We start from the raw sequence: 19609 nt of genomic DNA, 5'->3' as shown, positions 1-19609 counted from the left end.
GGTAAAATGTGCACAGTTCAAGCCAGAACTCCGTTTCCGATTTCCGGATAAGGAATTTTCCTTCGACTTTTGTCATTCCAGAACTGTGTAGTTTAGGGAGAGTACATATAGCAGAAATCAAACTAAAAATGATCTGAAGGGACAGAAAATAGCCTTTTCTTCAGCAAAAAACAAATTTTCGCAAATTTCATGATCTTTTCTCTAAGAGTTTTCGAAAGTTTGCAAACACCGCTCTTCACTCTCGTTGCGGTCGAGCTATGCGGTCTCCTCCGATTCCACCAGACATCGATTCCATAGTCATCTGTGCAGGTATCTCGCACCCCTACATTGTCTCCATGAAGATGTTTGTCTTCCCAGAGCCCACTTCAGCGGCGTCGCGGTCGTGCGGTGCGGTCTCCCCCCAACACCATCAGACATTGATTCCTCATCTCATTCATACCCTCTCTCCCCCACTGAGATGACGACTTCGTTCCCTCTCTTACGCCTTCCAAGGCTAGCACTGATTCATGTTTTCCAACAAATGGAACTTATTGATGTGTAAGTTGGTTTTAAATCTATAATCTCATTTACCAACTAACTTTTTTTTCAGAATCGCTTTATCTCTCCTCTCTAACCAAGCGAGAATTTTATCAAAAACTTCTTGTGGTCTATCAGTTACTTCTATCAATATAGCGGCTATCAATCACTCTCTCAATCTTGACATAGTCCTAAGTGATGACAAAAAACTACAAATACTTTTATGTCTCATACCTGAGAATTATAAGGAATTTGTGGTAGTTTCTGTTGACAACAAGACAGTTATATGGCGCACTTTGGGGCTTTCGACGACTGAATGCGTTCATCGGATTCTGGATGTAACCAATTGTGAATCAATTCAAGAATTGAAATTCTACGGAACAGATTCATTTGATGAACTTCCTATTCTAGCGAGACTACCACATATCGAACAAATCTATATCTCGCGTGACTGTAACGAAGTTTTTGTTCACAAAATGTTGGAAATGCTCTCGAAAGTGACCTCGAATATTGATATGTGTCAAGACTGGTTCAGAAACCTTGAACAATTTCAAAAAGTTCTTATGTTGAACATGAATAGCATCACAATCTATGCTATGAATCTTAGGGACCCAACCCGTGTTCGACTATCTTTAGATGACCTTCTCATTTCCAATGCTGTACATCTACATCTTTATGATGTCATGATTAGTGTGAAAACTCTCAACCGTTTTTTCAAGCTGTGGATGAGAAAAAAGTCTAATCCCCGGTTGGAACATCTAAAATTCATGACTATGGAAGAGGTGAGTCCAGATGTCCTCCTGAAGGGACTCAATGCTATCGAGATGCCTCAAACTACAACGAGAACATTTCGAGTCTCGGACCATACTAATTCTCGGTGCCGAGAAAAAGTTGTGACTGGAGGGTTGGATGTAATGAGATCGGATGGGACACGAGCAACTTTGGAAATTAAAGCGATGCCTGGAACAACAATTTTAGACTTTTATGTTTGGATGTGAATTTTTTGTGCAATTTGATCATTTCTAATATTTCCCAGGTCCTTTTTTCTATGAGACATTTCTTTAATAATAAAATTTATATTTCCACTTGCCACCGCTCTATCCTCTCCTTCACTGTCTTTGTCTGCAGAATTTAGTTAATCCAGACAAATTTCCATCAGTGCTACCCCTAGTAAGAAACGCTCTGATAAGAACTGACTAAGGGGTAAGTAACCGTCGTCAAAGTTGCACGGCAAGACCCGGCTTCAAAAAAACCAATTTTCTTTAAAAAATTGTTTGACACAGGCGCTGACATTCAACTGCCCCCGCACAAAAGCAGTAGCACTGAAAACACGTCAAGACACTATGTTTTCTAGTTATCAGTGAGAACGCATTTCGGCGTAGTTTTTATACAACACAAATACAGAAATTCTCTAAAAAATACACAGAGTCATTCAATCACACTTAAAAATTGATGTTTGTTGGTGCTCATCGATGTTGCCATCTTACAGTCCGAAAATTTACTGACAGAATGCATAACTATGTTTATCCCTGTCAGACAATTGTCTTCTTCTACTTGTTTGTCTTCTCAGAGCACATTTCACCCGCGTCGCGGTCGTGCGGTGCGGTCTCCCCCACATTCCCGACCAGTCATTGATTCTTCATCGCATTTGTACCCTTTCTTTTTTACGAGGATGACGACTCCGTTCCCTCTCTTACGTCTTCCAAGACTTGTATTGATTTCAGTTTTCAAGCACATGGAACAAGTTGAAGTGTAAGTTTTCCTCTTTCTCATTTTCTATCCCACATATTCAATCATTCCAGAATCTCATTCTCACTTCTCTCTAAAAGAGCCAATAACCTCTCAAAAATCCTTCGCAAAATATCTCCTTGTTACTTGTATCTGGAAGTAACAAGCGGTCACCTTAATATGAGTATTCGTTTTGAAAGATGGAACGAAATGGGATTGAGCCTTTTTTTCTATACAGAGAACGTACCGGATTTGGCTGATGTCATGATTCGAAACAGAACATTTACTCACAAAACCAGATTAACAGCATCACAATGGTTGAAGCGTATTCTTTACGTAACAAATTGTGAATCGCCGACAGAAATTAGTGTCGACGGAGCTCCACAGTTTGATGTATGCAACACTCTTGCTACTTTGACTACACTTCCAAGTTTATATATCAAGGAGAGCTGTGATGACAGTTTTGCAAAGAAAGCTCTCGAAATCTTCTCGACAGTTGCCACGGAGATTCAATTGTACAAAATTCCATATAAGAACAGAGAAGAGTTTAAAATATTTCTGAAGACTAATTTGAACTACTTGTTTATTTGCATTTGCCAGTTCTCGAGATTCACTTTTGTCGACCTTCTAGTCACAAACGCTCTCAAAGTGGAATTGTTAGGAGTCATGTTGAGTCTTAGAGATTTGAACCAATTTCTTACAAATTGGTTTCACAGTAAACACAACTCTCGACTAGAACATCTGGAATTTTGCATATTTGAAGTTTTCGATGAAACGTGCCTTCCGGAAATACTGAACGCTGTTCCTTTTCCAAGAAACCAAGAAAGAACGTTTCGTTATTCAAAACAGCTAGACACTCATTTAAAAACGTTTTCTGGTGGATATGATATCGAAAGAGCAGATGGAAGGAAAGCCACAATCACATTTGAAAACAAGATGAACACGATGTACACCGATTTCTATGTTTGGCCGTGATTTCGTTTCCTTTATTGTGAATTTGTTATTCTTAAAGACATCATTGCTTTCGAATTGTGTTTCTCTTAATTATCTTTTTAAAACTTTTTTTTCGATAAAATGAAGTTTCTTGAATCTGAATTTTTGCATATTATAAGGACTCTGGCGAATTCTCATACTATTCATTTTAAGAATCATTTTTCGGACAGACGAATTCTACTAAACAATGGACTTTAACCGTGCAGCAAACACTTTAAATTAATTTTTGAGTTTTCTGAAATGGGAGTGGTCTAGAGATCTTCAGGTTGTCTATTTTCGAGCCAGCAAACATGCGGGTTTCACCTTCTCACAAAGATAATTAGATGTGCAGGTGGTCTCCCTATAGATGGTTTTCTTCCCAGCAGGCAATTCGCGTAGCGGTCGTGCGATGCGGTCTCCCCCGACACCATCATTCATGGATTCTTCACTTATTTATACCCTCTCTCCCCTACCGAGATGACGACTCCGTTCCCTCTCTTACGCCTTCCAAGCCTTTCACTGATTCCTGTTTTTCAACAAATGGAGCCTATTGATGTGTAAGTTCGTTTTCAACGTAATTTTCGCGTTTACTAAAAAACTTTTTTTTCAGAATCGCGTTCTCTTTCCTCTCTAATCGAGCAAGATTCATGTCAAAAACTCGTGGTCTATCAGTAACTTCTATCGATATAATGGCTGTCAATCACTTTCTCGTTTTTGACATAGTCCTGGGAGATGACAAAAGACTACAGCTATTTTTACATCTCATCCCTGAAAATCTTTCGGATTTTATACGAGTTTCGGTCGACAACAAGATAGTTAAATGGCGCAATTTAGGGCTTTCGAGGGCTGAATGCATTCAACGGATTATGAATGTTACCAACTGTGCATCAATCCAAGAATTGAAGTTCTGCGGAACAGAATCATTCGATGCACTTCCGATTCTTGCGACACTTCCAAACATCGAACAAATATTTATCTCGCGTGACTGTAACGAAGTTTTCGTTCACAAAATGTTTGAAATGCTCTCAAAATTGATCTCAAATGTTGAAATGTTTCAAAACCAGCTTGAAAACCTCGAACAATTTCAAAAGGTTCTCATGCTGAACATGAATAGCATCACAATCAAGTTGATGACTCCCCGGGACCCAACCCGTTTGCGACTATCTCTAGATGACCTTCTCGTTTGCAATGCTGTGCATCTAGATCTCTTTGGTGTCATGATCAGTGTGAAAGATCTCAACCGCTTTTTCAAGTTGTGGAAGAGAAACAAGTCTAATCCCCGACTGGAACATCTGAAATTCCTGACTTTAGAAGAGGTGAGTACAGATGTCCTTCTGAAGGGACTCAATGTTATCGAGATGCCACCCACTACAACGAGAACGTTCCGAGTCTATGAGGATTCTCGGTGCCGAGAGAAGGTTGTGACTGGAGGATTGGATGTGATGCGATTGGATGGGACACGAGCAACATTGGAAGTTAGAGATATGACCGGAATAACAGTTGTAGAGTTTTATGTTTGGATTTGATTTTGTTTTTTATCTCTTTCCCGGGTACCCTTTTTCTACGGGACATTTTTTTAAATAATAAAATTCATACATATATCCAGCGGTATATCGCCTCTCTGCAGAATTGGGTTAATCCAGACAAGTTTCCATCGGTGCCACCCTTTATGAGAACCGTATTAGAACTGGCACAAATCAGATCAGACTAAAAAGGAGGAATCGTCATTGTACCATACTTTCCAAAGCCCGACTCGGCAAGAACCGGGGAAAGCCCGGCTGCAAAAAACGTATTTAGGTCGTTTTGAAGCTATATATGAGAAACTAATTGAAAATAACCCTACCGCATTTGCATATCTGGCTCAGCTTTAAATGTTGATTGCATCAAAGGGCAGGTCTGATAAAAGAAACGTATCAATAGCGGAATGGAGTAAACAGAAGTTCGATGTGTTGTACATGTCGAAACAAAACTATAATATTTTGACACCAATAAAAGTATTCGTAGGCGGAACTACGTTATTTCTCTGTCATTGTACTTGGTCTTTCCAATGAAATGTTTGAATTCCCTAGAGCGTACTTCAACTGCGCAAGCGGTGCGGTCTGTCATTCAACAATCGATGCTTGGGCCATTCCTGCGGCTGGAGTGTCCGATGGGAAGACAAACGTCTCCAGGGAGATTAGTGAAGACACTAGTTGCGAAGAGAGTTAGATGTGCAGGTGGTCTCCCTAAAGATGTTTGTCATCCCAAAGCACACTTTTGCTGCGTCGCGGTCGCGCGGAGCGGTGCGGTCTCCCCTCGACACCATTGATTTCCTCATTTATTTGTACCCTCTCTCCTCTACCAGGATGACGACTCCGTTTCCTCTCTTACGCCTTCCATGGCTTGCACTGATTCAAGTTTTTCAAGAAATGGAACCTATTGAAATGTAATTTTTGCTCTTACTTTTTCGTTCTCATCTTCATATTCAATCATTCCAGAATTGCCGTCTCGCTTCTTTCCAAAAGAGCCAATAACCTCTCAAAAAGCCTTCGCAAAATATCTCCTCGTTACATTTATCTAAAAGTAAATAGCGATCACCTTGACATTAGTCTTTGTTTTGCAACGTGGTACAACGTGGAACTGAGCCTATATTTCTACAAAGAGAACGCACCGGATTTGGCCGATGCGAGGCTTCGAAACAGAGCTTTTACTAACGAAAACACCGGGTTGTCAGCATCTCAATGGTTGGAGCGGGTTCTAGATGTGACGAACTATGAATCGCTGACGAAAATTAGTGTCGAAGGAACTCCACAGTTTGATGTATGCGATGCTTTTGCTATTTTGACTCAGCTTCCAAGTTTATTGATTGAAGAGAGCTGTGGTGACAGATTAGCAAAGAAAACTCTGGAAATCCTCTCGCCAGTTACTGCGAAAGTTGAATTGTTCAAAATTCCATATGAGAACAGGACAGAGTTTCAGACATTTCTGAAGACTAATTTGAACTATTTGTTCATTAACACTCACCAGTTCTCGAGATTCACTCTTGATGACCTTCTAGTCACAAATGCACTCAAGGTGGAATTGTTAAGAGTCACATTGAGACTTAGAGATTTGAACCAATTTCTTACAAATTGGTTTCACAGTAAACACAACTCTCGACTAGAACATCTGAAATTTCGCATATTTGAAAGTTTCGATGAAACGTGCCTTCCGGAAATACTGAACGCTTTTCCAAGAGATCAAGAAAGAACGTTCCGTTATTCAAAACAGCTAGACACTTCTTTGAAAACGTTTTCTGGTGGATATGATATCGAAAGAGCAGATGGGAAGAAAGCCACAATCACATTTGAAAACAAGTTTGACATGATGTTCACCGACTTCTACATTTGGCCGTGATTTCGTTTCTTTTATTCTAAAATTGTTATTCTAAATCACATCATTGATATCAAATTGTGTTTCTCTTAATTATCTTTTTCATTTTTTTTCGATGGAATAAAGTTTCTCTAACCAGACTTTTTGCGTATCATGAGAACTCTGGCAAATGCCCGAACCGCTTTAAGAACTTTTTTGGACATATGAACACTACATACGGGATCTACCTTTTCACGACAAGAGTTAGATGTGCAGGTCGTCTTTCTAAGAGTGTTTGTCTTCCCAGAGCACACTCCAGTCGCGTCGCGGTCGTGCGTTGCGGTCTCTCCCGATCGACTCAAATATTGATTCTTCATCTCATTTGTACCCTCTCTTCCCTATCGAGATGACGACTCCGCTCCCTCTCTTACGTCTCCCTAGACTTGCCCTTATTCCAGTTTTCAACTACATGGATCCACTTGATATGTAAGTTTTCCTCTTTCTTATGTTTTATCCCTCATTTTCAATCATTTCAGAATTTCATTCTCGCTTCTCTCCGAAAGGACCAATAAACTGTCGAAAAGTCTTCGCAAAATATCTATCAATTCCATCAGTGCGTTTGTTAGGAGTGATTATCCTCGTATCACAGTAGCATTGAAAAATGATATGTCAGTGGGGCTCCATTTGTACACGGAGATACTTCCGGATGAGGTCAACGTGATGCTTCGAAACGGAATGATTTCATGGGAAAAGGGGTCGATCACTGTCGCGAAATTGGTGGAGCGAATTCTTGAGGTTACTAGTTGTGAATCGCTTGAATATGTGATTCTCAGAGGACCTCTTCAACTAGAAGTGTGCGATACTCTCGCTCAACTGTCAAAACTCCAGAAATTAGTCATCGTGGATACCTGTTCCGATAGTTTTGCAAAGAAAGCTCTGGAAATCATCTTGCCAGTTACCACGGAGATTTCATTGTACCGGATTCCATTTGAGAGCAGAGAAGAGTTTCAGACCTTCCTAAAGAGTAATTTGAACGAGTTGTATATTCAAAGTCAGTTCTCGACGTTCACTCTTGATGACTTTCTGGTCACAAACGCACTCAAGGTGGAATTAAGACAAGTTTTGTTTAGTGCCACAGATATCTGCCAATTTCTTACAAATTGGTTTCACAGCAAACACAACTCTCGACTTGAGCATCTGTCATTGCTCGTAAATGAAGATGTCAATGAAACGCGCCTTTTGGAAGTACTGAATGATTTTCCATTTCTAGGAGACCGAGAGAGAACGTTCTCTCATTCAAAACAACTGGGCGTTTTATCAATATCGTATTGTGGAGGATATGATATCGAAAGAACAGATGGGAAGAAAGCCACAATTCGATTTGGAACTTTTTATGGCGAGAAGTCTTTCGATTTTTATGTTGACCGTGCTTTGTTTGAAATGTAATGACTGATTCAAATCTTTATCCTTTTCTTATGACGTACAATTTTCAATTCCGAATATATAATTTTTTTGTTATGATAAAGTGAAGAATTTTTATTTATTTTAAATTTTGTTTCTCTTAATTATCTCTTTCATTTTTTTTTCGATGGAATGAAGTTTCTCTAACCAGACCTTTTGCGTATCATGAGAACTCTGACTAATGTCGAAACCACTGTAAAAACTTCTTTGGACATATGAACACTACCAAACCCAGGACTCATGCAGCAGTTCCGGAAGCATGTCAATTTTTTAGTTTTCTGAAATGAGAGTGGCCTAGAGATCTTCAGGAAACTGTCGCGCGCATCGTTCATCGACTCCCCTTTTTCTCGAGTCTGCAAACATACGGGTTCCACCTTTTCACGACAAGAGTTAGATGTGCAGGTGATCTTCCTAAAGATGTTTGTCTTCCCTGAGGGCACTTTACTCGCGTCGCGGTCGTGCGTTACGGTCTATAGCCGATAGACATTGATTCCTCACCTCATTCATGCCCTCTCTCCCCCTACCGAGATGACGACTTTGTTTCCTCTCTTACGCCTTCCAAGGCTTGCACTGATTTCTGTTCTCCAACAAATGGAACCTATTGATCTGTAAGTTTGTTTTCCATCTAATATTCGCAAGTAACTAATTTTTTTCCAGAATCGCGTTCTCTCTCCTTTCTAATCGAGCAAGACTCTTGTCAAAAACTTCTTGTCTAACAGCAACTTCTATCAATATTGTGGCTAAAAACCACACCCTTGATATTGATATAGTCCTGAGAGATGGTAAAACACTATTTTTACTTCTCTGTGCTGAAAATCACACAGATTTTATGGGAGTTTTGGTTGACAACAAGACAGCTGTATGGCGCACCTTCACAGGTAAAGTGCGCTTCAACCGTATGCGGATGGACCAGGTTTCTGGTCCGTAACTGATCCGTTATGGCTATTTTCACGACTGGCCAGTCGCGTACGGTCCGTTTCCAAAAATCGCGAACGGATAGAATACGGCTCTGCACTTTAGCGTGGAAAAGCAATTGACTCGCGCGCGGATGGTATACGGATTCGCGTACGGATCCGTTACCGATGGCTGAGGTCTGAGGGACTAAAGACTGCACCCTCGTCCATCTAATTTTTTCTTGCTGAATTATTTATTTTTCTTGTTTGTTTTCTAATTTTGTGATTTTTTCATTCGCGATCGTTCAAAATATTGCTTTTAAAAATTTTACTCGCATGAGGATTGCATCGGAAGCCGTCGATACATTTGACTTTCCATGGAATTATCCTAAATTTATTACTTTTCAGAAAATGATTAACGGCGACAGAAGGAAAAGATGGACGTTCGGGCCTCCGCCAGCTGCATAAAATGGATAAACGACTAACAATGGAAGTAAGTATCGCCAATACAAAATAATATTTTAATAAATTTTTTTCAGAAATTCGCCAGTTAACAAGGGAAATGGTGCAGAGTTCAAATGGAACAATGCGGTAATAGGAGCTGCAAAATTGTACCGTACTCTCAATATTCCGATTTCAGGGTTACAAGAACGGTCAAATCAGAAGTCATCCGCCGTCTCCGTCCCAGATTCGAACCTATTTTTGTGAACCTAATTATCCCAATTTTATGTGATTTTTATGTATTTATTTATGTATTATGTATTTATGTATTAAATGTTATCTTTTTCAGAATAAACAAAATAAAATATCCATTTTGTATGGTTTGACTGGAAAAATCGGGGTTTTGTAGTAAATGAGAACAAAAATAGAAGGAAGGAAGCGCTCGCCGTTACATTCAATCCGTTCGCGAACCGATCCGTTACTGATCGCATACGGACCCACATATGATTCCTATGCGGACCGCGCGCGACTTGCGGTGCATCCGTAACGGGTCGTTCGCGACTCACCTGTGTTGGGGCTTTCGACGGCTGAATGCATTCATCGGATTCTGGATGTAGCCAATTGTGAATCAATCCAAGAAGTGCAGTTCTCGGTAACAGAATCATTCGATGCACTTCCGATTCTTGCGACACTTCCAAACATCGAACAAATCTATATCTCGCGTGACTGTAACGAAGTTTTTGTTCACAAAATGTTGGAAATGCTCTCAAAATTGATCTCAAATGTTTAAATGTTTAAAAACCAGTTTGAAAACATCGAACAATTTCAAAAAGTTCTTATGTTGAACATGAATAGCATCACAATCAATGTCATGACTGCCCGGGACCCAACCCGTTTTCGATTATGTCTAGATGACCTTCTCATTTGCAATGCTGTACATCTACATCTCCATGATACCATGGTCGATGTGAAAACTCTCAACCGCTTTTTCAAGTTGTGGAAGATAAATAAGTCGAGTCCCCGACTGGAACATCTGAAATTCATGACTCTAGAAGAGGTGAGTACAGATGTCCTTCTGAAGGGACTCAATGCTATCAAGATGCCACAAACTACAACGAGAACATTCCGAGTCTATGAGAATGCTCGGTGCAAAGAAAAAGTTGTGACTGGAGGGTTGGATGTGATAAGATCGGATGGGACACGAGCAACGTTGAAAGTTGAAGCGCTGGCTGGAACAACAGTTGTAGAGTTTTATGTTTGGATGTGAACTTTTTTCCTTCCCAGGTCCTCTTTTTCTATGGGACATGTACTCGATTCGAGTACCAAATCAACCTATTATTATTGTCTTTAATATTTATTTAATTACTCCTTTTCCTATACATTTTCCTATTCTTATAATTCAAACTCAAATTCTCCTTTTTTTATACGTCATCCTTCATTTGTTGACTTTTTGCCCTTGTGGTCTGTTTCTTACTATAACATTACCATTTTTTTTCTTTAACCCTCAAACTCCGCCCCTATCTCTCCGACATGGCAGAACCCATTCTTCTTATTCCTTTTATACTTAACTTCCACCATCCCTAATTGTCGTAATTGACTAATTGACCTAATTGACGTCCGTTCCCCAATTCCATTGTTATATTACTGAATAAACTATCATTGAAATAGAGCAGTCTAAAAAATTGTTCAACCTTTTAAAAATTTTTCTTCGAACGTGATCATTTGTGATGAATTTCCAGAATTCCTTTCAATTCTGAGTCATGACCGAAAATTTGACTTTTTTGCGGAAAAATTCAAAATTTTAAATTTTGGCGCCAAATATCCGGGCCTAAGACCCCCAGCCATGAAAAAATAGTGTCCAAATCATTCAGATGGTCCGATTTCGCAGCAATACTATAAAAATAAGTTCAAAATCGAATTCCCCACTAAGAATTACCCCCGCCCGCTTTTCCACTCAGTTATCGAATTTTTGGGTTACTGTATTTTTGATAGTTGCGCGGAATTCTTACTTCCGACTTCCAACTTCCGTTCTCAAAATTTTACTTCCGACTTCCGACTTCCGTTTTAGAAAAAAATCACTTCCGCGCAACTCTGGTGAGGATATACAGAGTCTTCATCCACCTTACACCGAATTTCACGATATTTTCAAATTTTGAGCTCAAAAAATTGGATTCTGTGGTGATAAATGCCGGAGAATTCAAATGTTTGTCGATTTTATAGATTTCCTCACCAAAAACTACTCTTCTTTTACTTTTTTTGGGATTTTTAACTCAATTCTCTTAAAAATCCCTCCAGACCTTTGTATCAAGACACCAAACATATCAAACACTTTATTCTATATTCTTATTTTATTCATATTCAAAAAATACCGAGTAATAAGGGTCCATAATTTTCAATTAAAAATGATTAATAAACGAATGTCTCAATCCAAAGAACCACAAAAAGAATCGAAAAAAGGACAAAGAAGAAGACCGCGAGAAACTGTAGACGAGCACAACTGCAGTCGAAATCGAAATCCCTGTTCTCAAACTTTCTTCGGTGCTCAAGGTAGTGTGTGAAGTCATCTGGATACATGGATCCCACGTAGTCATAATCATCCGGGTTGATGGAACGCTGGAAACAAAAATAGTAGATCAGAAATATTGATTAGGTTTTTGTGTTACTTACCGCTTTTCGAGAACGTGGGTCTATCAGAGCATTCGCTTCAGGGATTGATCCAAACATCTTCTTTCCAATTGTCTGGAAAACGTCGGGTTCTTCATTTTTCGAAGCTCCTTCTGAAACAATTTCTAAATCCTTGTTATCTTCTAGAGCCTTGCCGACATCTTCAGAATCTTTCTTGTCATCTGGAGTCTTGATGACGTCTTCAGAAACACCATCCTGAAAAAAACACACAAATTTTACCGATTTTTGGTTAAGTGAGTTACGCGCCGGCCGTGTCTAACAATTATGCTCAAATTTTACCGTAGTTTCTTTTCCATTCGCCTGCTCTCCAACATCCATATCCATTCCTTCGAAACGTTTCATCCCCGTTTCCATCTCACGTCTGATAGCATGAACCTTAACCATCGTCTCACGAATCTCCTCAACGTCAAATGTATCGTCTCCCTTTATTCTTCTCAAGACATTCAGCAGTTTTGCGGGTAAACCCTCAATCGGTTTCAACACATACTTGCAATCCTTGAGATCAGCTTTCACGGCATCTGTTTGTGAGGCGTCTTCGAGTCTTTCGATATATTTTGTCAAGAATCCGAGGAATTTGATGACGGATTGTACAACTTCTGGGATAAATTTCTCGCTGTGAGCAACTAGTTCGGCCTTTCCGGCGGCGGGATTCTAGAAAATAATTGTATAACTCGAAAATTTTAGGAGCTCTAGAGCTTACCATGGCTTCATAATCTTTCTTGTCATCTGAAGTCTTGATGACTTCAGAAACACCATCCTGAAAAAAAACAGCCATTTTACTAATTGTTGGGTTTCCGAGCCCACCGTAACAGCCATCGTTTTCACATCTGGAGCATCGTTGGCATTTTGAGAATCCTTCTTCCATAGTTGCTCAGCAATCGTCTGCACCTCCATCTCCAACTGCACCTTATACTTCTGCATCTTCAGAATCTGCTTCACAATCTCCCCTTTCCCCAATTTCTTGCACTGCCCGATAGCATTCTCAAACTGTGTCGAGTATCCCTTGTAAGTCTCCGCAACTTGTTCAAAATCCTCTCGGAAGTCTTTCGGAAGCTCCTCAGGCTTTGAAACTCGTGTTGATGCTTCCGCAGTTTCTGACAGTTTTGTTGAGAAATGCATGGCGATCTGGCTGATTTCTTTCGCCAATTGCTCATACTCAGCTATGAGCTCCTGTTTGTCTTTCTGGAGACTCTGAAGAATGTTAATGGGGAAACTAGTACGTTTTTGAGTCTAACTAGGGAGGATATGGGACATGACCTGTATCATTTTAATACTGAGAAAACGCTGATTTCGAATATATATTCAGTTTTTGCCCGCGAGGTCTCGTATTCGAGAGAAACAAGGTCAAAGTTTGGGAAAGTTGAGAAAAAGGTTTCAAGCACACTAAAACGTAGTTTATATGAAAAACTAAGTCAAGACCTTCAAAATTGTTTTAATACCTTGAGCTTTGGTTGAGTTTTCAAAAAAAAAAAAGCAAAATTGTTATTTAATCAAAAAAAAATTTTGGAAAAAAAAAAGACTTTTGAACCTAAGGCTGCAGCAAAAACACAAATGTTGGGTATATCTGTCTGACGGTGTGTCCTGATGTCTGAATGTCCGAAAATCCGAAAATTTGGTTATAACTCAAGAAAGTCACATAGATTTGAAAATTGAAAGCTAATAAATTGACATTTTTCAGAACTTTGACTTCGGTTTTTCTCAAATACCAGACCTCGTCTGCGAAAACTGAATATATATATATATATATATATATATATATATTTGAAATCAGCGTTTTCTCAGTTTTCTACTCATATCTGTCACGTCACATAACTCCAAACTGGCTCGTAAGACTTACCACAGTATCAACCACATCTGCAATATCGATACAATCCGAGGGTTTGGGATTTTCTAAAGTGCTCAGCCACTCCTCGAGTTGAAGTTTATTCTCCTGAGCCCTTTCCAATCTTTCTTGAATCTCTTCCAATCTTATTTCGTTTGAATTCTTGAGAATATGCGTCAACTCATTCATCATGGACTCGGGTACCGGTTCGCACCTGTTTACCACGATTAGACAGTTTTCCAGAGCATTTTTTTGTACTTTAGTTTTTGGTTCTAGACCTTCTGACTGTTTGATCAATTTTGACAGTTTGCTAACAAGTGTAGACGCCATTTGGATGACTTCCGGGAAGAGTTGTTTACATTCAGCGATCAAGAGAGATTTTTCATAGTTTAGAATCACCGTAGTTCTTTTCTTGTTGTCTGGAGCCTTCGTGACGTCTTCAGAATCCTCCGAATCATCCTCACACTGTTTCAGCTTGTTCTCCAGCATGCGTTTCATATTTTCAACCTTTCCCATCGTGTCTCGAATCTCTTCCACTCCAACGTAATCCGAATACTCTTGAAGATACATCAACTCATTCATTGTGACCTCAGGGATCGGTTCGCAATAGTTTGAAATCATCTGACACGTCTCCAGCATTTCTTTACACGCATCAGTTTTTTGTGGTAGATCTTCTATTTGCTTGATCCGTTTTGTCATTTTTCTCAAAAGTTTAGACGCCACTTGGCCGGTTTCCGAGAAGAGTTGTTCACATAGAGCGATCAAAACGGACTTCTCTTCGGGATTAGAATTCTGAAAAACGACAAGGTTGAAGTTTTCGAGAATGTAGCATTCTTGCAAACCGGGTCAAAATGGGCACGTAACTTGATTCAAACTGAGTTTTATGCGCTGAAAAATATACCAAAATGTAGATCTCGTCGAGTTCTACGTCTGTGACTTACTAAGGGCCAAATGGAAAGTACCAAAAACGCAAAAATTGTCAGAATATCTTTTCTAGTTCGGCTCTCGCACGGCACTCAGGGAGACAATTTAAAGATCAGAAATGAGAAATTTTCGAAATGTTATTGCTATAAGAGTGCACCCTGCGCCTCCAGCACACCCAAAAGATTACTGACGCTTCCGCAGTGCAAATTCTTACTGTAGCTTAAAGGCGCATAGCAAGAAAGTTTTCATACTGTATACAAAAATTGCTTAATCAGCCGTTTTATACTAGATTCAATGCATATATTTTGTCGATAATTGCCCTAAATTTCTCCAAAAAGCATTTCTTTGGTTAACCCATTTTCAAAAAACATTTTATCGGACTATGAGCACAGTCTCTGACTACTAACGGTTTTCTGGTCGCGCTGACGCATTAAAAGTAGAGTTTGGAGTGATAGGGTTCCGTGCTTCGGTATATAAACGACTAACCACCGGGCCCGTAATAGGTCACAGACGTAGATCTAGTTGAAGTCTACATTTTTGTATATTTTTAGCTTATGAAACTCAGTTTGAAGCAAATTACACTCCGAACCGGTTGACAAGTGTTCTCAAAATTTACCGTTGTCTCTTCTCCAACATCCTCATAGATACCGAGACCTTCAAAACGTTTCAACTCCACTTCCGTCTTTTGTCTTATATTCTGAACCGTAACCATCATCTCTCGAATCTGCTCAACTTCAACTGTATCGTCTCTCTTTATCCTATTCAATCCATTCAGCAGAGATCGGGGCACACCATCAATCGATGCCAACACATCCTTGCAATCCTTGGCGACAGTTTTCACGGCATCTGTTTGTGGGGCGTCGTTGAGTTTTTTGTGACATACTGTCAAGATTCCGGTAAGTTTGAGGAGCGATCGTGCAACTTCTGGGAATAATTGAGAGCATTGAGCAACTAGTTCGGCTTTTTCGGTGGCAGGATACTGGAAAAAATTGTGAGCTGTGGAAATTCAAGGAGGTTCAGAGCTTACCAGGACTTTAGAATCTTTCTTGTCATCTGGAGTCTTGACGACGTCTTCAGAAACCCCAACCTGAAAAAGACACAAATTTCACCGATTGTTGGGTTTCCGAGGTTACCGTAATAGAAGATTTCGAGACATCTAGAGCATCGAGGGTGTCTTCTAAATCCTTCTTGCCATTTGGAGCCTTGGTGACGTTATCCGGGTCTTCAGAAGCGATAACAACATCCTATAAACTTGATTCCTTCCAATTTTCCAAAAAAAAAAACTATTTTTACCGATTTTTGTTCTGTAGCCACGATTTTTTTGCCAATTTTCCTGAAGACGTCAGTTTTTGAGGCATCTGGAGCATTCAGAGCGTCTTCTAAATCCTTCTTGCCATTTGGAGCCTTGGTGACGTCATCCCGGTCTTCAGAAGCGACAGCATCATCCTATAAACCATATAACGCATTCTCCGTAAGACTCGATTATGGTCACTGTAGCTAGAGGCGTAGGGCGTGTAAGTTAGCTACATACGTCTTTGAAACTTTCAAAGAACGTATATGAGGACATGTTCAACGCATGAAGCTGGGACCCAATATTGTGCACATGTGTTACCAAAAACCCAGAGTGCATGTTTATATAACAAACTTTCCCTAGTACCTCTATTGATCGAGTCTTACAGAGAACGCGTTATATAATACGGGCCGGATGGCTATTTGTGAATGTCCCACGAGCCGAGAAAAAATGCCAAAATCACAAAAATGGCCATAAAGCCGTTCTAGCCTGGCCCGCGGTACGTTAACAACTAGTCACACATTCCGTATAATAATAGAGACATAGAATTCACTGAGATCTACATTTTGGTATACTTTTCAGCTGACAAAACTCAGGTTTAAGCAAGTTACGCGCCGGCCCGTGTCTGAAAAGTATATAAAACTTACCGTGGTTTCTTTTCCATTCGCCTGTTCTCCAACATCGATACCCATTCCTTCAAAACGTTTCACCTCCGCCTCCATCCGTCGTCTGATATTCTGAAGCTGAAGCATCATCTCCCGAATCTTCTCAACCTCAACTTCATCGTTTTCCCTCATTTTTTTCAGTGCTTTCAGCAGATTCGCGGGCACACAATCAATCAATTGCAACACTTCCTTGCAATCTTTGATCTCCTTTTTCACTTCATCTGTTAGTGGGGCCTCGTTGAGTTCTTTCAGGTATTCTGTCATGATTTCGGTGTGTTTGATGAGCGTTTGTGCAACTACTGGGAATAATTGCTCGCATTGAGCAACTAGTTCGGCTTTTTCAGTGGCGGGATTCTAGAAAAAAACAATTTTTTTTTGGAAATTCTTGGAGCTCTAGAGCTTACCATGGCTTCAGAGTCTTTCTCGTTATCTGGAGTTTTGATGACGTCATCCGGTTCTTCAGAAACGACAGGTGTGTGCAGAATCTTGTGAGCAACATCCTATAAACCTTATTCCTTTCAATTTTTCAAAAAATACTATTCTTACCGATTTTCCAGCACTAGAAGACATATCTTCAGAAGCATCAAGTGTGTCCGGAATCTTCTTCTGAGATTCCTTCTTGTCTTCTGGACTAATAAGAGTTTCAGAAGTGGCAAGTGGATTCAGAATCTTGTGAGCAACAGCCTCCTGAAAAAAAAACAAATTCCGTCAAATTTTCAATCAAAATTTTTACCTTTAGTCGTTCAGCGATTTCCTTCGCAACGTCATCGGATTCTGAGACTTCTGGTACCAGTTTGACATCAATGATCGGATCTTCATCTCCCAATTGTTTCAGATGACCCTTCGCTTCCACTTTCATTTCCAAAGCCATCTGATATATCACTCGCATCTCCCCCAAACTATGTTTAGCAGAACTCTTGAATTCCTTCAGCAACGATTCAAGAACAGGCGGCAAACTGTCGAATTTTTCCCGCATTGCGACCGCATTGTCTTTCAGTACTGTTTTGGTCTTGTTATCCAGTGCCATCCAGAATAGTTCTATTAGTTGAATTGTCTTGGACATTTTTTGAGAAATAGCAGTAGCTATTTGAGTAATTTCAGAGAATAGTTGCTCACTTTGTGCAATTAATTCATCTCTTTCAGTCTGGAAAATTACAATATTTCAAGAATATTGAACGTTCTGATTGAAGTTTTTAGGGGTCTAAGGAATAGAGATTCTGAAAATCTGAGAATTTCAGGATGTAACATGTTTGTCAAAGCCCGGGCCGGGTCTTGCCAACAAAATTAAGGTCCGTCCCGAAAGCCAGGCTAATTGGCGTCAAATCTCAAAATTCAAAATGCTGATTTTTTTTTGCGAATAAGTCAAATCTTTGTCTATGATTTAGCATTAGAAGAAATTCAGAAAACATAAAAAATGTTCACATTTTCCATAAAGAATTGAAGTAAAATGTTAAACCAGGGCCTTGACAAGTATGGGATGTAGAGATCAAAGGATCTGGAAGAACCGGAATCCAAAAATCTGAAGATCTAGGAATCTACGGTTCTCAGGATCTTCAAATCTTTTTAAAAAATTGATGATTTCGAGTTACAGACCATCCGGTTTGGATAGACCCTGATGAAAAGTATGATAGACCAAATAATCTGGTTGTATGATTATCGGAAAAACTAGGATTTTCTGGTACTGAAAATTCAGAAATCTAAAGATCTAGGGATCTAACTAGGGAAGGCCTCCAGGTAACCGTGGAGTTATGGGACGTGACCTATATCATTGGAAAGCTGAAATCACGCTGATTCCAAATATATATTTAGTTTTTGCCCTCAATGCCTGGTATTCGAGAAAAACAAGGTAAAAGTTCGAGAAAAAATGACAAATTATTGCCTTTTTAACACGGGAAAATTGCAAAAAAAAATTTCAACAAATTTTTCGCGTGTCAGAAAGGCAATAATTTGTCATTTTTTCCAAACTTTTACCTTGTTTTTCTCGAATACCAGGCCTCGCGGGCAAAAACTGAATATATATTTGAAATCAGCCTTTTCTCAGCTTTTCAATGATATAGGTCGCGTTCCATAACTCCACGGTCACCCGGAGGCCTTCCCTAGTAAGTAAAATGAAATTTACCTTAGAATCTTGAGGAGGATTCTTCCTCGGCTCAAAAAGTTGCATGCCATTCTCGAAGTCCCTTTTCACCCGCTGAACCCATGAGAGCTTCTCACGAATCCCGTCAACTTCAAACATGTTTGTATATTTGAATTGGAAAATCCACGATCTCATCTTTTCGGGTAATTCAGTGCCCAGATTTTCCAAAAATTTAAAAAAATCAAGCTTCTCTTTGACGCCATTCAAATGTGTCAGACGCTCCATTGTTGGAATCTCTTTCGAAAGTTTTGTTGTGAAATTTGTGGCTGCTTTGGCGGCTTCCAGGAAAAGGCTTTCACATTTATTTTAATTCGATATGAAGGGCAAGGAGCCACTGATACAACCGAAGTGGATTCAAAAAGATAAATAAATATTTGATGGGCCGATTCTGGAGGACGCAAAATTAGGTGGTAAAAAACTATTTTTCCCTTTGGAAGTAGTAAAAAAGAGAAAAATAGTTTTGCCCTTTTTTTGCTACCTCGTGAATAGGCCAAAAACGAGAGAGGGAGGGGGGAGACAAGTAGAAACATTAATAGTTGAGGGGAGAAAGAGTTAGATACTTAGACAAATCAACATGTTTCAAGTTAGTTTTAAACGAACGGGAGGAAGATTTAACCGGGAAAGAAGAAACGGGTAGAGAATTCCAACAGTTTAAAGTACGGTTGGACAAGAACTGGGAGCTGGATTTGTTACTATTTTTGATATTACAACGCAAATAAAATGGGTGTCTTCTTAGAGATTTAA

At 39.6% G+C, this 19609-nt stretch overlaps 6 protein-coding genes across 6 annotated transcripts; all 6 read left to right on the top strand.

Moving 5' to 3' along the window:
* Positions 1-457: 457 nt before the first annotated feature.
* Positions 458-1514, top strand: GCK72_021085 (uncharacterized protein; the record flags this gene model as incomplete). The annotated part of the gene is made up of 2 exons (XM_003096335.2): positions 458-537; positions 590-1514. 2 exons carry the CDS (start codon positions 458-460, stop codon positions 1512-1514), a joined length of 1005 nt encoding a protein of 334 aa, XP_003096383.2.
* Positions 1515-2188: 674 nt separating this feature from the next.
* Positions 2189-3219, top strand: GCK72_021084 (uncharacterized protein; the record flags this gene model as incomplete). The annotated part of the gene is made up of 2 exons (XM_003096348.2): positions 2189-2268; positions 2319-3219. 2 exons carry the CDS (start codon positions 2189-2191, stop codon positions 3217-3219), a joined length of 981 nt encoding a protein of 326 aa, XP_003096396.2.
* A 474-nt stretch (positions 3220-3693) lies between these two features.
* GCK72_021083 (uncharacterized protein) lies at positions 3694-4742 on the top strand (the record flags this gene model as incomplete). The annotated part of the gene is made up of 2 exons (XM_003097974.2): positions 3694-3773; positions 3827-4742. 2 exons carry the CDS (start codon positions 3694-3696, stop codon positions 4740-4742), a joined length of 996 nt encoding a protein of 331 aa, XP_003098022.2.
* An 819-nt stretch (positions 4743-5561) lies between these two features.
* GCK72_021082 (uncharacterized protein) lies at positions 5562-6591 on the top strand (the record flags this gene model as incomplete). Its single annotated transcript, XM_003094235.2, has 2 exons — positions 5562-5641; positions 5694-6591. 2 exons carry the CDS (start codon positions 5562-5564, stop codon positions 6589-6591), a joined length of 978 nt encoding a protein of 325 aa, XP_003094283.2.
* A 361-nt stretch (positions 6592-6952) lies between these two features.
* On the top strand, positions 6953-9608 carry GCK72_021081 (uncharacterized protein; the record flags this gene model as incomplete). Its single annotated transcript, XM_053734005.1, has 3 exons — positions 6953-7032; positions 7083-7988; positions 9440-9608. 3 exons carry the CDS (start codon positions 6953-6955, stop codon positions 9606-9608), a joined length of 1155 nt encoding a protein of 384 aa, XP_053582918.1.
* Positions 9609-10188: 580 nt separating this feature from the next.
* Positions 10189-10608, top strand: GCK72_021080 (uncharacterized protein; the record flags this gene model as incomplete). Its single annotated transcript, XM_003094195.2, has 1 exon — positions 10189-10608. The coding sequence occupies one exon, from the start codon at positions 10189-10191 to the stop codon at positions 10606-10608; it is 420 nt and encodes a 139-aa protein (XP_003094243.2).
* Positions 10609-19609: the final 9001 nt, after the last annotated feature.

Source organism: Caenorhabditis remanei, chromosome V (assembly GCF_010183535.1).
Source record: "Caenorhabditis remanei strain PX506 chromosome V, whole genome shotgun sequence".
NCBI lineage: Eukaryota > Metazoa > Nematoda > Chromadorea > Rhabditida > Rhabditidae > Caenorhabditis > Caenorhabditis remanei.
This window is presented reverse-complemented; position numbering and strand designations above follow the sequence as displayed.